Raw genomic sequence first — 18,244 nt, 5'->3', positions numbered from 1 at the left:
ACTTATAATGTGGTACTGTTTACTTTATAAAAATCCGGATAAAATAAAACAAAAACCCAAATTTAATTATTCTTTGGCCTGGTATAGCATATATATGTACTATATTAAGCCTGAGATAACATGTATTAGGCCTTGGATGGATAGATTAGGCTAGGTTTTATTGGCAACATAAGTGCAAAACCTTGTCCGATTTGTCCAAATTCTACTCTGTAATTGTCCATTACATCAATATATGTAGGGGATGGTGCACATCGTTACTTGAAGTACTATCTAAACAGGAGGATGGCCTGAATAAATTACGTATGGTTTATGGGTCGTGAATTCCCCCAGAACAACCTCTAGCTAGGCTTGCCCACCGTGACGGCTTGCACCGTCACCACACTAAACTGTATGCAGACGAGGAGTCATATTAACGTGGCTGAAATATGTTGATCAGACCACACACTAGAAAGTGAAGGGACGACAGCGTTTCGGTCCGTCCGCGGGCTGCCTCCAGGACCATTCTCAAATCGATTACACTAAACTGTAATTTTAAATACTGAATTTTTCCTCTTTGGAGTATAAATCATTATCATAAGATATATCTTAATGATAATATTAACTGTTAAGGTTTTAGCCGAATTAGACTGATATATTTGTCTAGAAGCTAGTAATTGGATATCCTGCACCCCGTGGGGGGGGGGGGGGTAGAGGCCACAAGTCTCCATGTTGTGTTAGTGGTCGCCTTGGGCCATCAAGTCTCCGCTGTGCGTTAGTAACTTAATAATCTAGCTGCACACTTCTCTCATGGATCAGAGGAGCGTTTAGTGACTAAAGACTGATGCAAACTGTGAATGGGAAGACAATATAAGCTAACATTGTGAAAATTAAGAGTTACAGCAAACAGCGGACACGGCGTCACGTTGCCTTGTTAGTTAATGAAAAAAATATCCGCGCTAGGTTCCCTGGAGAATCAAATAAGCATATTTGAGTAGCGACAGACTCGTCGTTTATTTAATAATCGATTTTGAATCCATGTTGATAAGAAAAACATGCCATTACTTACATCCCCTAGCATAAAACGGCCTTGACCCCAAGTACAAGTTCGTAAACATACTTTAAACTGATATTAATCAGTGTAATAATATTGTATGAAATAATATGTGAAGATAAAAATTGACTTCATATTCATATCTTAGTTAATCAAATTCATTATTGTGATTAGATTAGGCTACATCATGAAGATTACTGCTATTCCTTAACTATATTAAATATATCGACGAATCGGTGGTATGATGCATTGGATATAAATTTATTATAAACTTTTTCCAATATGAGATTCTCCTCAGATTGGTGGATGCAGCAGTCAGTCATCAATAGTGAACACCAACGCCGCCTGTTTCTTCAAAAAGTCTCCAACAGAGGACATCAGTTTCTAACTCAGCTAAGCCCTCGACGCTCACGTCATTTGTTGATTTTATAAATACTGAATTGATCATAAATCTGCCATTTGCATACTATTCAGTGTCTGTACTTTGTAGCTAGGCTAAATTCCCTCGTGATGTAGTCCATGATGCAGGCCCTTTTGTATTGGACAAGTGTGCTGCAGAATCCTCCTTAATCAGCACAGGTAAGCCTGGATAGTATGACCACCAGCCTAACCAGCTTTATTTATTATAAGGTTGACGTCATTAGAGGTGATTACCTTAGTCATAAAATTATGTCATTCGTTCTTTTTAATGATACAACTAATCTATGAGAGAATGCCTGTTTGTATGGGGTTGGAGGCCAAAAGCTTGGGGCTTGCCTCACCTAACTGTGCAGGGTGGATGGTCTAAGGTACTGGACGGACGTAGGAAGGGGGTCGGGCATAATTGTGACCCCTCCCCCTCTCCCCTCACACCTACATAATTGGTGAAAGGTGGCTGGCCGAATCTCTAGATTTCTTGGTATATAATTCTAAATGTCTGCTGGAGGTTGTAGGCCAGACGTGAAAGAGAATCATCAGGAATCACTGGGAGAACTATCTTGTCCTGGTGTAAGGTGGTCGAGCAGTTTACTGGTAGGCTGCCCCGTCTTGTTACGCCAGTTCTGAGACACGATTACCTGTCTCTGCACTCGTGCTGTATAGTGGGCTGAATGAACACCGATCGGTATCAAAGGTGTTCACTATTTCAGTGTTTTCTCTGAAGGGAGTGTGTTACGTGAGCCATTTCCACAGCCGGCTTTGTGTTGCGGGAGCCGCTTCCACAGCCGGCTTTGTGTTGCGGGAACCGCTTCCTCAGCCGGCTTCAATATAAAAAAATGTCGAGTCATGGAAATATTTGAGAAGACAAAGAGGAAGCGGGAAAACGCGAGAGGGATGACTCGCCGCTGTGTACTGATCACCTTGTGTGTGTGTGTGTGTGTGTGTGTGTGTGTGTGTGTGTGTGTGTGTGTGTGTATGTGTGCGGGGGAGAAGGATGTGAGAGGCGTGGAGAGTAAATCTACCCGCTTCCCCGCCCCCTCCACACACACGACCTTCCTTTGAACCTTCCCTCAAGTGTTGAAGATGGTACCGGGCCACCTCCTGGGTGAGGTACCGGGCCACCTCCTGGGTGAGGTACCGGGCCACCTCCTGGGTGAGGTACCGGGCCACCTCCTGGGTGAGGTACCTGGCCACCTCCTGGGTGAGGTACCTGGCCACCTCCTGGGTGTGGTACCGGGCCACCTCTTGGGTGAGGTACCGGGCCATCTCCTGGGTGAGGTACCGGGCCACCTCCTGGGTGAGGTACCGGGCCATCTCCTGGGTGAGGTACCGGGCCACCTCCTGGGTGAGGTACCTGGCCACCTCCTGGGTGAGGTACCGGGCCACCTCCTGGGTGAGGTACCGGGCCACCTCCTGGGTGAGGTACCGGGCCACCTCCTGGGTGAGGTACCGGGCCACCTCCTGGGTGAGGTACCGGGCCATCTCCTGGGTGAGGTACCGGGCCACCTCCTGGGTGAGGTACCGGGCCACCTCCTGGGTGAGGTACCTGGCCACCTCCTGGGTGAGGTACCGGGCCACCTCCTGGGTGAGGTACCGGGCCATCTCCTGGGTGAGGTACCGGGCCACCTCCTGGGTGAGGTACCGGGCCTCCTGGAGTTACTGGAAAATGTTTTATATATGTGTATCATGCGTCCGCAGCCGCTACAGGTGTCCGCGTGTCCGTTACCGTAAGATGAACCTCTTGACACACTTTTCCGACAGACAAATGACTATCATTTTGTCAGCCCACGAGAGAGAGGCTTTGGGGCGGCCCTTCACAACACGAGGCCGAGCTGTCGTCTGGCACTTGGTCGTGGTCACCATCCACTTGGACTGGTCCCATTTCTCGCTGGTCCGATGTTCGATCCCCCGATAGTCAAAGTGCCTGGGCACTATTCCTTCACTCCGACCTCCTGCTCCCAGACCTCGTAGCCCCAATAAACGCTCCTGAACATCAACAACAACGCTTAAATAATTTAACCTACGGGTGGATATGATCGCGGACTGGTCCCCTGGTGGTGGCTAGATTGGCTAGGTGAGCTGATTCGTAGTCAAAGAACACTTCAAAATAAAATGCTTGTCAGATCGCGAGAACTGGCTGTTGGTATTGGCTGGGTAAAACTGTTAGGTGTTGTCTATTTTAGCGTGTGGAAAGCGGACAGAGCTGCCTGTTAGCGTGGAGAAGCAAACAGTTGTTACCGTTGAGGAGCAAAACAGGGTTGTGGTAATGAGAAACTCAGTAGGAGCTGTGATGACGATTCGAACCTATGCTCTGGGTACTCCCAAGCACACGCCCTTAGACAACGAGGCCACGACAATGGTCAAAAAGGATTCCAACCTGGGATTCTACTGAATCCACGAGGGTTTCTGGGGCTTCCACTGAAGCGTGAACCCAGAGTTTCCCACAATCCCCCAATGCTCTCTGGCTCTGGTTGTGATTTTTCTGTGCTTGGTTGTGTTAGTGTGAGGTGGTGGTGGTTCTCCCGGGGGAGGCGGGTTGCCACACTTGTGACAGGATGCGTGCACCCTGCAGCTCTCTTCCTGTCATCCCTCTTGTGAAGAAACAATGACGACTATAATTAAGAAAATGAGTTTTGTGGAGCAGCACTGCTTGTGTGTGTAGGTTCAGACACAGCGCGTGAGGGCGTGGGTGTAGATGTCCTTCCTCCTGCTGCTGCTGATTGATAAAGATTAAGCTACCCAAGAGGTGACATAGGCATGAATAACCCGTAATGCTGCTGTGGTTCATTTGTACTTGTCCTGTCCGCTGACGCACATACACGTACAGCCGCACCTCGTACCATCGTTGTGCGACACATGTTGAACGCAGCTGCTATCTTCATTTGCTTTTCCTTTCATCTCTCCTTTTCCCTCTACGTCACTATCGCAGACCTGACGCTTGCTGGGACCAGGTGGCGGCTATTATCCGCTTTGCTCAGAGTAAACAAGGTGTTAATCAACACACAACGTGTTGTAACCGCAGTGTAACTGTGATGCCAGACTCTCCCGCTTGGTTCCTTTCTCTGTGACATTGAGTTTTGTGTTTCTTACGAGGTTTCGGGCCTGGGTCTGAGATGAGGTGCGTCTAGTGTATCAGGTAACGGGTATAATGTATCTACACTTTCTGAAGGAACTATACGTACTTTATGCGATAATCAGTGAAAATAACGCGGATGAAAATAAACAAGCCAACGCACACCACATGGTAATGAAAGTGAAGATATTGCTGTCCATCTCAGTCCGTAAAGTCGAAATCTGGAGAGAAAACTGTTTGTTATAAGTCAAGAGAGGCGGGGAGGTGTGGTGAGGTGTGAGGAGGTGGTGAGGAGTTGTGATGTGAGAGAAAGTGAGGTTTAAGTGGGTAAAGGAAAGCATGACACCAAAGCTAAATAATGAGTAGTTGATTTAACCCGATCAAAATAACACCCTTGAGGTGTCTACCGGTAGACGAGAGTGTAGCAGCCAGGATAATTGTCAACTGACGACGTGTTTTAGCTCTCTAGCTGCACCCCTGCTCCTCAACCACAAACTGACGCTGACACGCTGACAGTGAGGGTAGGGCTGGGACCGGATAGTGTGATGAGACTGACAGCCGCTCGGATACACTCCAATAACCATCCTTCTGTATGACTGAGCGTAAAGCAGTCCTCGTCCGCCTGTCGTTCTAACCATCCCCCCTTCCCCTCCCGAACTCTTACTCGCAATTCGTGCACATCAGTAATGATTATTTGGAAAGTCAAGGGCCGAGTAGCGAGGGTAGGCAAATGAGCAAGACTTGTGTGTGTGTGTGTTTGTGTCTTAAGGTGGAGGCAGAGGTCGGGTTCAGAGGTGAGGCGCCGCGGCACCCACAGCCAAGGTCGCCTCACAGCAACGGAAGTGCTTCGCTCGCGTAATGGTCCCCAGCGTGAGGAAACCCGGATCAAGGAGTTCCGGACCGAGTTCTCAGCGTCTTCCTGTTAGTCAGCGTTCTTGGAATTATCGAGTTTGATTGTTGTTGTCGGTCGAGAGCCTCCTGGGTACTCCGGGTCACTGGCAGCCAGCCCCAGCAACCCAGTTTCAACGCTGGAAAGCGAGCCTGGAGTGCCGCCTTGCAAACCTTTCTCGCTCCTCTCAACATTGCTATTGTAGCGTGATTAGCACCCATTTCCTTCGTTATTTATTCAGCCAACATGCCTACGACTACAGTGTGTGTGTATGACGTACAGGAACCGATCCCGGAGGATGTGGTGAGTCGTGCCAGGACTCGGGGAGATCAAAGCCGACGGAGGAGACATGTTTTCCCAACATTCAGCTGGGAGGTATATTCAAATGATAACTTTTAATGGCAGTGTTTCCACTGGCTGATAGACGGTTTCAGTGCTTGGAGTACCTTCACCGGTGTTGAGCGCAGCACTCAGACGGAGTGCTCAGAGTGCAGTTGTGGGCGAGACTTGTCACAGACGAGTCAGTCTTGTTGGCAGTGTTCACGCTCACTTTCTCCACTTGCTGAGGGCCGCCAAGTGGTGTGGGGAAGTGTGCACCGCAAGTGCTACTCTTTCCTCACTGCTGCACCTCAAGTTCTCTAAGTGTGCCTCGCCTGCCAGCGCCCCACCATTTGAACCAAAGCTTAACACTAAGTCATTGTGTTGTATCAAGCTGCCAGGTCAGCCCACCACACTTCAAAAACAACAGACTGAAATCCCAAGGACCCCCATAGCCTCAGTGGACCCATCTAGACGATGGGCATCCTGTGTTTGATATCTGGCCCACCACCCACGTGTCTGGCCCACTACCCTCGTGTCTGGCCCACCACCCTCGTGTCTGGCCCACCACCCTCGTGTCTGGCCCACCACCCACGTGTCTGGCCCACCACCCTCGTGTGTGGCCCACCACCCACGTGTCTGGCCCACCACCCACGTGTCTGGCCCACCACCCACGTGTCTGGCCCACCACCCACGTGTCTGGCCCAGTAACCCCCATCTTCACCTCTCCTTACACAGACTTTCTCTGTAACGGAATCAACGCGTTTTCATTTAAATATTTTAGTGGGATCTTGCTGAACAGTTAAGACTTTCTCCTGTCCTGTCATATTACCCCCCCCCCACACACACGCCACCCCTCCCACACCCCCCACACGCACCCACATCCCCATTTACACCCCCTACGACCCCTCCCCCACGCCACTCCACCTGAACAACATCAATTGACGGACTGTCTTCAGCATCAGGGATGGTCCTAAAGACCTTGGCATCAATACTGAGACTAGTGATAAAGGCTTTGCCATGGAGGGAAATTAGTTCGTTACCAGAGGTAAAGTAAGGGGGGGGGGTACCTGATGGAGTTAAACACGACGAAGGCTGCGAGAATAGTGTCCCACCATGGAGACGAAGAGAAGCTGAAGCCCTATGGACTGCTTGCTATAATGCTGGGTGTCAGTTGCAATACCTCGGCTGTCTTCCAGCTCTCTGGCACTTCTCTTCTTCCCTATGACTTGCTACATATTACCCAATGTAACACAATATTTGTCCCTACAAGGACAGACTACAGGAATAAAATTCCAAGTCACTGGAAGATAGAAACGTTAGGGGGCTATGATTACTACATTCCAGATCCTCACCGGTATTGGTGGGAGACGAACAAGCGGACACAGGTGGAGACGAAGCGCCCAACTGATCCACACAGACATTAGGAAAAATATAGCCAGTTTCGGTGTAGTGAAAAGATGCAATGGAACTAGAGGTGAAGTAGAGGCAGACGCTGTTAATTTTTTTAAATAGATTTGATAGATCTAAATAGTGTCGGTAACCTATACACCAGTTGATTGACGGTTAGGAGGCGGGACCAGAGCCGGAGCTCAGCCCCCGCGGGCATTATTAGGTGAGCATACACGTGGCTGGCCAGAGGCGGGGGTGTGGGCTGGCCAGAGGCGGGGGTGTGGGCTGGCCAGAGGCGGGGGTGTGGGCTGGCCAGAGGCGAGGGTGTGGGCTGGCCCGAGGCGGGGGTGTGGGCTGGCCAGAGGCGAGGGTGTGGGCTGGCCAGAGGCGGGGGTGTGGGCTGGCCAGAGGCGGGGGTGTGGGCTGGCCAGAGGCGGGGGTGTGGGCTGGCCAGAGGCGAGGGTGTGGGCTGGCCAGAGGCGAGGGTGTGGGCTGGCCAGAGGCGAGGGTGTGGGCTGGCCAGAGGCGGGGGTGTGGGCTGGCCAGAGGCGAGGGTGTGGGCTGGCCAGAGGCGGGGGTGTGGGCTGGCCAGAGGCGGGGGTGTGGGCTGGCCAGAGGCGAGGGTGTGGGCTGGCCAGAGGCGGGGGTGTGGGCTGGCCAGAGGCGGGGGTGTGGGCTGGCCAGAGGCGAGGGTGTGGGCTGGCCAGAGGCGGGGGTGTGGGCTGGCCAGAGGCGGGGGTGTGGGCTGGCCAGAGGCGGGGGTGTGGGCTGGCCCGAGGCACTCACTATAACCGCACAAGGGAAAGTGCCCAGCAAAAATGTATGAGGAAGCTGGACAGAGGAGTGAGGGGCACCAGCCACGGACTGAGGGGAAAGTGTCCGGGCGGCTCTGACAATGAAGAGAAAGTACACAGGAAAAAAATAAATTTAAGCGAAGGACCAGTGAAGGAAATTGTTGGAACTTGAACATAAGTGTGTGTTCTACTTGGTGGGGGGGGGGGGGGGGGGGTGATGAAGGGGTAGAGTGGGGTTTGTGGGGGGATTTGGGGGAATTTAGTGGGGTTTGGTGCGGGGGGGGGGGTTGCTGCTACTGGAGGCTGGAGAATGTATAAAAGGGATATTGATAAGAACCGGATATGGTGTGGGAGATAAAAGAAAGCTGTGCATGTCATTAGTGTTTTTGTCTCTGGTATCATCAGGAGATTACGCTTAAAGTGTGGGAGTCAGTGGCAGCATCGGTGTGTGTGTGTGTGTGTGTGTGTGTGTGTGTGTGTGTGTGTGTGTGTGTGTGTGTGTGTGTGTGTGTGTGTGTGTGTGTGTGTGTGTGTGTGTACTCACCTGCATGCTCCACCTCTAGCTCTTGGACCCCGTCTTTCTGTACTGACCGACTCCTGGCCTATTTCCTTATCATATCTACTTTTACCCTTAAGAATAGAGATATCTTCTACAACTTGCGCCTGTAGTTCACGCCATCTTCCCACTAATCTTACGCTAAACTGTCTACCATCTCTGTCTCAAGCTTCCAGTCATGGTCCCTTGTTCTACTGGTATTCATTGCGACAGCCCATCTTCCTGGTTAGTTAGTACTTATGGTAACACAGACGACCATAGTACATATAAGACGTAATGGTCAATTAGAAAGTAGCAATCGTTACTATTGAATTTGGACAAACCGAAACCGGTTTTGTATTTGTTGCAAAGACAACCTAAACTAACCCTAACTTAACCTTCCTAGGCCACGCTATCTAAGGTCTAATATAGTACATATGTGCTATACTAAACCTAGGAATATTTAGGTTTGTTTTTACCTATTTTTTGGGCCTATAAAGTGAAGAGTACCAAATTCTACTATCTAATTGCTTAGTACGTCAATGTTTGTACTATGGTGCACATAGTTACTAAAAAGTACTATCTAAACAGGTTGATTGTGAACAGTTCATCTTTCTCCACTCTGTCAATCCCCTTAAGTATTTTACACATCTCTATCATGTCTCCCCTCAATCTCTTTTTCTAGCATCCTCGGGTTTAGTTCCTTCAGTCTCTCTTCATATTCCATCCCTCACAAGTGTACTCACCTAGTTGTGCTTGCGGGGGTTGAGCTCTGGCTCTTTGGTCCCGCCTCTCAACCGTCAATCAACAGGTGTACAGGTTCCTAAACCTAAAAGTGTGTGTGGGTGGGTGGAGGGGGGGGGGTTAGTGTTATTACCTAGTTGTACTTGCAGGATCGAGCTTTAGCACGTATTCTTGTTGTCGTTTAACAGTTAACAGTCGCAGTTGAACTCATTGACTCGGTTTTCTCGTTTTTCCTTACGTTTACAGTTTCATTCAGCCAGCCCTCTAACCTATTCTTTGTATTTACAGCTTTGTTTCTTTGTCCTCTTATGTGTCGTTATCATTCTTCTCTTATTCTTCTTTCCGTTCACTGAGGTCCAGGTGTGTCAGTGTTTCCTTGTACGTCAGGCAGCGCAGCTCACAAGCCAGGGGCCAGATTCACGAAAGCACTTACGCAAGCACTTACGAACGTGTCCATCTTTCCTCAATCTTTGACGGCTTTGGTTACATTTATTAAACAGTTAACAAGCATGAAAACTTCCCATTCAACTGTTGTTATTGTTATAAACAGCCTCCTGGTGCTTCGGAGCTCATTAACTGTTTAATAATTGTAAACAAAGTCGCCAAAGATTGAGAAAAGATGTACAGGTTCGTAAGTGCAGGCGTAACTTCTTCGTGAATCTGGCCCCAGGATCGTTGAATGTCTCTGAACTTTTTTCTTGTTTGTTCAACTACGGAAATGTTTACGTTCCCTGTTTAGCGCTCTGTGTCCAGTCTCCTGTTCCTCAGGCTCGGTTTCCCATTATTTGCACTTGCAAGAGTTAAACTCTTGTAGCCATTGTTTAGACATATCTGTCCAAGACTATTGTAGTTCTTTCAGTCCTCATTGTTGTCGTAGTATTTGCATCTTCAGCAAAGCATTCTTTGGAAGTTTATATATATACCCGCTGGGAGACCATTCCCATAGGTAATGTGAGCACTGTGATGGTGTTTAACACTATGTTTAACACTGTTTTACTATTAGTGTTTAACTAAATACTAACGTTTGTGACACACACACAAACACACACACACACACACACCCTAATACTAAAATGTTTTACTAAATAGTGTTTTAACACTATTAACACTCATAGTGTTTAACACTATGACTGTGTTTAACAGTCTTGTGATGGGGACATTCTCTGCTGTTGACGGGAGAGCCGTCCCTTCTGCCACAAGTTGTGTGTTAGTCTCGTGTGTGTGTGTGTGAGAGAGCCTCTGGCAACCTTCGTCTTGTCCGGTTTCTGTCTGACATTGAATTCATGAATTATTTGCCGCCCCTGAAATCGTGCTGGTGTCGAGTTGCAAATATCATCTTCCCAGTCTCTTTGCTTTCATCTTCCTGTCTACCTTTAAGTATCTTAGGCACAACGTTGGCTTTCTTCCAGCTTTCTGGCAGTTCTCCATAATGAGATTTTGTCCTTTGTGATGTCCAATTTCACAAGTACATATTGACTTTATCCATGATAATTTTGAAGCCCTCAAGTGCGACTTGGCTTGACAGTCAATCTTTGCTCTATTATAATGCTACTTAGGCACGCCTTGTTGAGTTCCTCACACACGTCCTTGTCATTCTCTGGGAATGTGTTATTTTCCTGCTGGTGTGGCAGCATAGATTGGGTCCTCACATTGTCCAATATGTGCTTACCTAATAGTAATTACAGCCAACTGCTCAGGACCGTCAGTAATGGAACACTAGTGTCAGCAGTGGTCCATCTTGCGTCAGCAGTCGTCTAGTAGCACCAACGACCCCCCCCCTCCCCTAGTCTTCTATCTATAGTTAGGTGTAGGTTAGGTTAGGTGTAGGTTAGGTTAGGTGAGGTTAGGTGAGGTTAGGTTAGGTTAGGTTAGGTTAGGTTAGGTTAGGTTAGGTTAGGTTAGGTTAGGTTAGGTGTAGGTTAGGTGAGGTTAGGTGAGGTTAGGTTAGGAAAGGTTAGGTTACGTTTTAAGGTGCTGATTGCGGCTATTTGTATTTAAAGCACGTGGGTGAAGCATTTCTTGAGTCGTCACTCGAACAAGAGGTCGTCAGCGAAGCACTGCTCGAGAAATATTCGGACGTTATCAGTTAAGAGTCGTGTGTAAAGTGTTTTTTATTCATAAACAGGCGGTTTGGCGGCTGGCTTAACAAACATTCGGCCTTCGTTAATGAGGGCAGCCTGATTAGCGCCACCAGCGACTCATTAGCGCCAGGAGAGCGACTTAATTATGTCAGCAGCGGTCTCCAAACCACTTCAGCTGTCTATTACCGTCTGCAGCTGTCTATTATCGACAGCAGCGGTGCACTAGCTACAAGAACGGTCCACTAGTGTCAGAAATGGTCCCCGAGCCCAATCAGCGGACCACGAGCTCCGTCTGCTAGACAGGTTCTCTCAAGTTAGAATGTGGGCCACCGTGAGCGCGCGCGTGCTCGCCCAGGATCCGGATAAGAATGGCCAATCCCCCCCCCCCCAAGGCCGCGGGCGGCAAGAAAGTAGTCGTTGGGTTTCCTAGGGCGGCGGCGGCGGCTGTGGGCGTGCTGGTGGTGGAGAGAGTGGCGACCTGGTCCTGTCTGGCTACACCTGGCTTGACCCGCCTAGCTGTCTTCCCCCCCCTCTCTCCCTCCCTCACCCCCAAGCCCACCTACCTCCCCCACCCCCCGCCCCTCCCTCCCTCCCTGCCTGCCCATTCCTTCCCCCCTCCCTCATTCCTAATCACCCTCGGTTCGCGTCAGGAAGAGGGGAGGGGGTTGGGGGTGGAAGGGGGGCGGGGGTCTCACGCCCAACTAGGTAAGCCGGTTTGGGTAACTTAAAATGAGATAGGGGGTGGTAGGTGAGAGTGAGGGAGGGAGGGGAGGCAAGTGAGGGTGAGGGAGAAGAACAAGTGAGAGTGAGGGAGGGAGGGGAGGCAAGTGAGGGTGAGGGAGAAGAACAAGTGAGAGTGAGGGAGGGAACAAATAAGAGAGGAGGGAGAAGAACAAATTTAGAGTGAGAGAGAGGCACAAGCAAGATTGAGGGAGAAGACCAAGTAAGAGTGAGGGAATAAGAGTAGGGAGAGACCACCGTGGGTGGACAGGTGGTACAGACCAGAGGCACCAGCTGGGAGGAACCACCACCACCACCCTCAGATCAACAACAACCACTATCACCTCTGTATTGCTGTCGGACCTCGTAAAATAAGCGCACACAACGAGCCTCGCTGTATCCACCAAACTGCGCTTAAACACTATAGTATAACCTCTTGGAACTCTTGCTTTTAATAATACAGTCTATAGAGCTCGCTTAACGCCTCTTGGTATCTTCGCTACAGCTGGTTTTGTATCCGCTGTAATGGGCTTCAGGTCTCGGCTTCCTATCCTCGTTGTATCTAGCCGCTACAGTTACTACCAGTAATTAACCCCGTGGATAGGACGAGGCACCAACTAATCGTTCACATGCAAAGATAACACATCAGTACAAGATATCATCAGTACAAGACATTAATATAACACATCAACTTCCATCAAAGTGTGCTTGCACAGTTGGCTCAACCAGTAGAAAGTTGACTCCTTTCACCCGGCCAAATAAACACTCAAGAATTTTTCCACACTTTCACGGAGCGACGCGCTTGGCATAGTCAAGTATTTTCCTGAAGAAAACACACACACAAACATACACACACGCACGCAAGTGTACACACAAACACGCACAAGTATGTACACAAACAATGGACTGCGGTACGGGGATAAACAGACAGACAGACACACACACACACAGAGAGAGAGAGAGAGAGAGAGAGAGAGAGAGAGAGAGAAATATTAATCTAGTAACACTAGGGGCCAGGAAACATACTAGAGATATAGTTCTAGAAGCGATGGCAACAGGACAACATCTAAAACTTTATATATTTAGCTTTATAAAACTTTAGCTTTATAAAACTTTAGCTTTATATATTTTGATTGACTTGGACACCACCGGGGATTCGAACCCGGTGTCACAAAAGTACCAGATTATTGTCCTCCTCACGAAGTCCAGAATTTGGCTGTGCGACGTTCCAAGTAAGTTTAGTGGTATTTCCCCAGGCTGTTGTGGTTGGCATCTGAGCTTCATGTGGCTTCGTCTAGAGTGCGTAGTTTAGTTCAGGTTTCCGCACTATTCAATACGTGTGATATGTAAGCGAATGATATGTTCTCAAGAACATATCATTCGCTTAAACGCTTACAGAGGAGGAGGAGGAGGAGGAGGACAGTTAATGCCAGGAACTAGAAAGGTTCCTTACGAAGAGAGATTAAAAACCTAAATTTAGATTCTCTAGAAAGACGACACGATTCAAATACATAGAGTAATGGAGTGTGGCAAGGAGAGGGGAGGGGATGTTTATAACGTTTTAAATAACATAAAACAGAACATGATACAATGGACATAAAACATGGATAAGTTTAGATTCAGGGAAAGATCTTGGGGAAAACACTGGTTTGGAAAGGGATTGTTGATTTAAAGAAGAAAATTACAGGGGGGGGGGGGGTAACAATAGGCGAGGGATTGCTGGATTGTTTCAAGCGGAGGACACACGTTTATATGATTGAGTTTGGGTGGATAAAAATAGGAGCGACCTATAGGCCAATTGGCTTTCTGCAATGTTCTATATTGTGTGCTTATGATCCAGACATACAAAATACTCAAGAGTATCGAAAAAATAGAAACAATATTGAGTGTAATCAGTTAACACGAGGAAATGAACTGAGGCCAGACACACACAGGGGAGCCACAGGGATGTGAGGCTACACACACACACACACACACACACAGGGGAGCCACAGGGATGTGAGGCTAGACACACAAGGTAGCCACAGGGATGTGAGGCTAGAGACACACACAGGGGAGCCACAGGGATGTGAGGCTAGACACACACAGGGGAGCCACAGGGATGTGAGGCTACACACACACAAGGGAGCCACAGGGATGTGAGGCTAGAGACACACACAGGGGAGCCACAGGGATGTGAGGCTACACACACACAGGGGAGCCACAGGGATGTGAGGCTACACACACACAGGGGAGCCACAGGGATGTGAGGCTAGACACACACACGGGAGCCACAGGGATGTGAGGCCAGACACACACACAGGGGAGCCACAGGGATGTAAGGCTCGACACACACACAGGGGAGCCACAGGGATGTGAGGCTAGACACACACACGGGAGCCACAGGGATGTGAGGCCAGACACACACACAGGGGAGTCACAGGGATGTGAGGCTAGACACACACAGGGGAGCCACAGGGATGTGAGGCCAGACACACACACAGGGGAGCCACAGGGATGTGAGGCCAGACACACACACAGGGGAGCCACAGGGATGTGAGGCCAGACACACACACAGGGGAGCCACAGGGATGTGAGGCCAGACACACACACAGGGGAGCCACAGGGATGTGAGGCCAGACACACACAGGGGAGCCACAGGGATGTGAGGCCAGACACACACACAGGGGAGCCACAGGGATGTGAGGCTAGACACACACAGGGGAGCCACAGGGATGTGAGGCTAGACACACACACACAGGGGAGCCACAGGGATGTGAGGCTAGACACACATAGGGGAGCCACAGGGATGTGAGGCCAGACACACACAGGGGAGCCACAGGGATGTGAGGCTAGACACACACAGGGGAGCCACAGGGATGTGAGGCCAGACACACACAGGGGAGCCACAGGGATGTGAGGCTAGACACACACAGGGGAGCCACAGGGATGTGAGGCCAGACACACACAGGGGAGCCACAGGGATGTGAGGCTAGACACACACAGGGGAACCACAGGGATGTGAGGAAACACCTCGTCACTCTAAGAGCAATAAGCAAGTGGGACGAACACGTAGAGAAGATAGTTGGGTCAACCTCTATATTTCTCACAAAATATGGCACTAAGCAAAGTGGTCTTGCAACATTGTATTAGACGACCAACGTTTAATAAGGTGGGGAGGGGGCTCAAGAGCTGGAGCTCAGCCCTCTACACGGTGTTATTTAAGAACACTCCATCAAAGGTGTTATGGTAATTACCAAGTCACAGAGCTGACACAATTAGGTGAGTACACACATTCAACAGGTACAGCTGACGAAATCCAACCTAACGGAGGTGGTGGTGGCAAGGGACTGATATAATCCAACCTAACGGAGGTGGTGGTGGCAAGGGACTGATATAATCCAACCTAACGGAGGTGGTGGTGGCAAGGGACTGGTGTAATCCAACCTAACGGAGGTGGTGGTGGCAAGGGACTGGTGTAATCCAACCTAACGGAGGTGGTGGTGGCAAGGGACTGGTGTAATCCAACCTAACGGAGGTGGTGGTGGCAAGGGACTGGTGTAATCCAACCTAACGGAAGAGGTGGCAGGATACGGGAGAGCTCAGTGATAAACATAATACCCCATCCCAACACGGTCATCCCTCCCCGCTCCTTCCCTCCCTGCCTGAGCTATCATGAGCGCATCTCTGTTTACCTTGACGAGAGAGAGAGAGTGAGAGAGAGAGAGAGAGAGAGAGAGAGAGAGAGAGAGAGAGAGAGAGAGAGAGAGAGAGAGAGAGAGAGAGAGAGAGAGAGAGAGAGAGAGAGAGAGAGAGTGAGAGAGAGAGTGAGAGAGAGTGAGAGAGAGTGAGAGAGAGTGAGAGTGAGAGAGTGAGAGTGAGTGAGTGAGTGAGTGAGTGAGTGAGTGAGTGAGTGAGTGAGTGAGTGTGTGTGTGTGAGTGTGTGAGTAAATGATTGATTTTGCAGATGGTAGACTGTGGCATACAAGGTGAAGGAGGCCAGTCATCATGAACATGTCTGGCACTGACGGTGCCCCAGCAACAAGTACGAGGGACGGTGGAGGCACTACCCCCCCCCCCCCCCCGGTGTGAGCGGTCAAAGCAGATAAGGTCACCAGAACACACTTATCATCCGACGCTTTCTCGGCAGCACCATCAATTCCCCCCGCTAAAAACTGGCAATTGGCATCTCATCCTGCCAAGACTGGCTGCAGTTAGCTTTCTCCTTTAACATTAAAGAAGCCGTTATGAGCCTCTTGTGGATTTTGATTGTTCGTTTCGTCCACTCTTGCGCGAGTTAGAAGGTTTGCCGGTAAAACTGTTAGTAATATATTATGTAATGTTTGGCCTCTCGTATCCCAGATTCGTACACTGTAAACTGTTGATGTATTTGAATAAACGTTTGACTGGCCCGTACAAACAATATGGTTATGGCCGGAGGTTCTTGTGGGTGTGCAAAACACGGTCCTCAATTATCCCCTTCATCAGCCGCCTGCAAATGCCGCGCCGCGGAGTTTGAGATAGTAATTTAGGTTTGTATCGTTGTTCTTGAAGTGAGGCGGTAACCAGGAGCTTGGCGAGAGTATAGAGGTCGTCCAGGTGAAACGCTCTTGGACACAGAGAGCCGGAGTGCCTGAGGGGGATGTGCTCACACTCACTGTAGTTAAGTGCACCGCGTGGACCCGCACATCTCCGCGCCTCCAGGATGGAAAACACACACTTCGCCCACAACACCTCCCGCCTCTCTCAGCCAGACGTATCGCGTGTCTTATCTTCCCGCTCTCATCACATTCCTTCTCACAGAATATGCTAATTACCTCATTAGTGACAACTAGTTAAGAGTCAGTGTGACAGGAGAAGCCGGCAGTGATCCGAACATTGACATAGATTAAGCTGGGTCACACTCGAGGCTTAAGTTGAAGTCACAGCTTGTGTTGAGCGGGAACACGCACTAACACGTCGCGACGTCTGTTGGGCCCCACCAAGAACGGAGACTTCAACGCGACAGTACATACCCAGACGTGTGGTGTCCACAACCCAAGGAGCACACCGCCTCTCCAGGTGTCTCGTTGGCTACTTACGTGTTCGTCACATAAAAAAATCTCACTAGGCATGCTGCTATACACAAACACGCAGACTCACCAGCGCGGCTAGTCTCATGGCTGGTAGGTTAATCACTCGAGCGTATCAGCGAGTGCGTCCTGGGTACCAGCGGGAGCCCGACTGAGGCCAGGTTGGGCGTCTGGTACGGGCAGGGCGTCAAGCTCCCCGTGCTCTGTACTTCCCTAGCGCCAAAGTGAAAGTTGGCCCGTCCACTACCGCCGTCACACAACCACTGAGTTTCTCGCCTTCTCTAACCCGCCTTATATTACCTCCGGTAGCAGTTCGCCCAGTAATTACCTCCGAAAGCTGGTTCTCGCTCTCTGTCGAAATGTTGAAATATTAATGGCTCCAGAATAGCTACGTCTATGTAAATTTTGACAGGAGAGTGATGAATGGCCCCAAGTGAAATGAAGCATGAAATATAGACGTCAGGAAGCAATTTCGACGAATTGCTTCCTAGAACTACCCAGCTAGAAATACTCAGTTTGGTGTCGTCAGCTCTCTTGTCCATAGCGAAAGCTTCTCAGGTCAGATCTTTCTTGTATACTATTAAGCTTTGGTGTTATCTTCGGCAGAGACAGCCAGTAAGGCAATGTTATGTGTGCGCTGTGTTATGTGTTATGTGTGTGTTATGTCGCGTCTGTGGGTGTGTTAGGCCTACCACCGCGGCCACACGTGTGGCCATCAAGGGAAGTAATGACTTAAACTAATTCTTTGTCAACATCTAATAGGTGTTAGATGTTGTTAATACATCAGTGTAGTTGGCTCGACTCGGTGCAGTGTGAGTACCACCTGGGCCAACCCAAGGTGGCGCGAGTGCCACCTATGGCACCTTGGTCATTATTTTAGTCCCTGTGAAGATAAGAGAGAGCCTGGAGTGGCCATCCTTGACGTGGAGTGCGGTGTCCTGTCACTCAGTCGGGTCATAACCGCTCCTGGTGGGCGTGGTGGGTCCTCATACACGCCTCTGTCACCCACCGGGCCCGGCTCGGCACCCACATGTACCACGCCCATCCACCCAACCGGGCTGGTCGGTACAGCGACGGCCTTGCTTCTTGCAGGTCTGCGTTCAATCCTCGATGGTTGTTCCTTTTGTCTTATTCTAGCTCCTTGACCCCTGTGTCCATTCCCTGTGCCATTTAGTCCCACGCTTGGCAACAGACCCCACA

General features: G+C 49.8%; 1 protein-coding gene across 1 annotated transcript in view; it reads right to left on the bottom strand.

The window, feature by feature from the left end:
• The window catches only part of LOC123764398 (uncharacterized), a 31,552-nt gene extending 13,965 nt beyond the window's left edge, over positions 1–17,587 (bottom strand). The window contains exon 1 of the mRNA XM_045752193.2: positions 17,115–17,587. Within this exon, the coding sequence (XP_045608149.2) occupies positions 17,115–17,132 (18 nt within the window). The 5' untranslated portion in view covers positions 17,133–17,587. The remainder of the gene's footprint in view (positions 1–17,114) is intronic.
• Positions 17,588–18,244: the final 657 nt, after the last annotated feature.

The sequence above is a fragment of the Procambarus clarkii genome, chromosome 82 (assembly GCF_040958095.1).
Source record: "Procambarus clarkii isolate CNS0578487 chromosome 82, FALCON_Pclarkii_2.0, whole genome shotgun sequence".
Taxonomy (NCBI): Eukaryota; Metazoa; Arthropoda; class Malacostraca; order Decapoda; family Cambaridae; genus Procambarus; species Procambarus clarkii.
The sequence above is the reverse complement of the archived record's forward strand: the minus strand, read 5'-3'. Positions and strand labels throughout refer to the sequence as shown.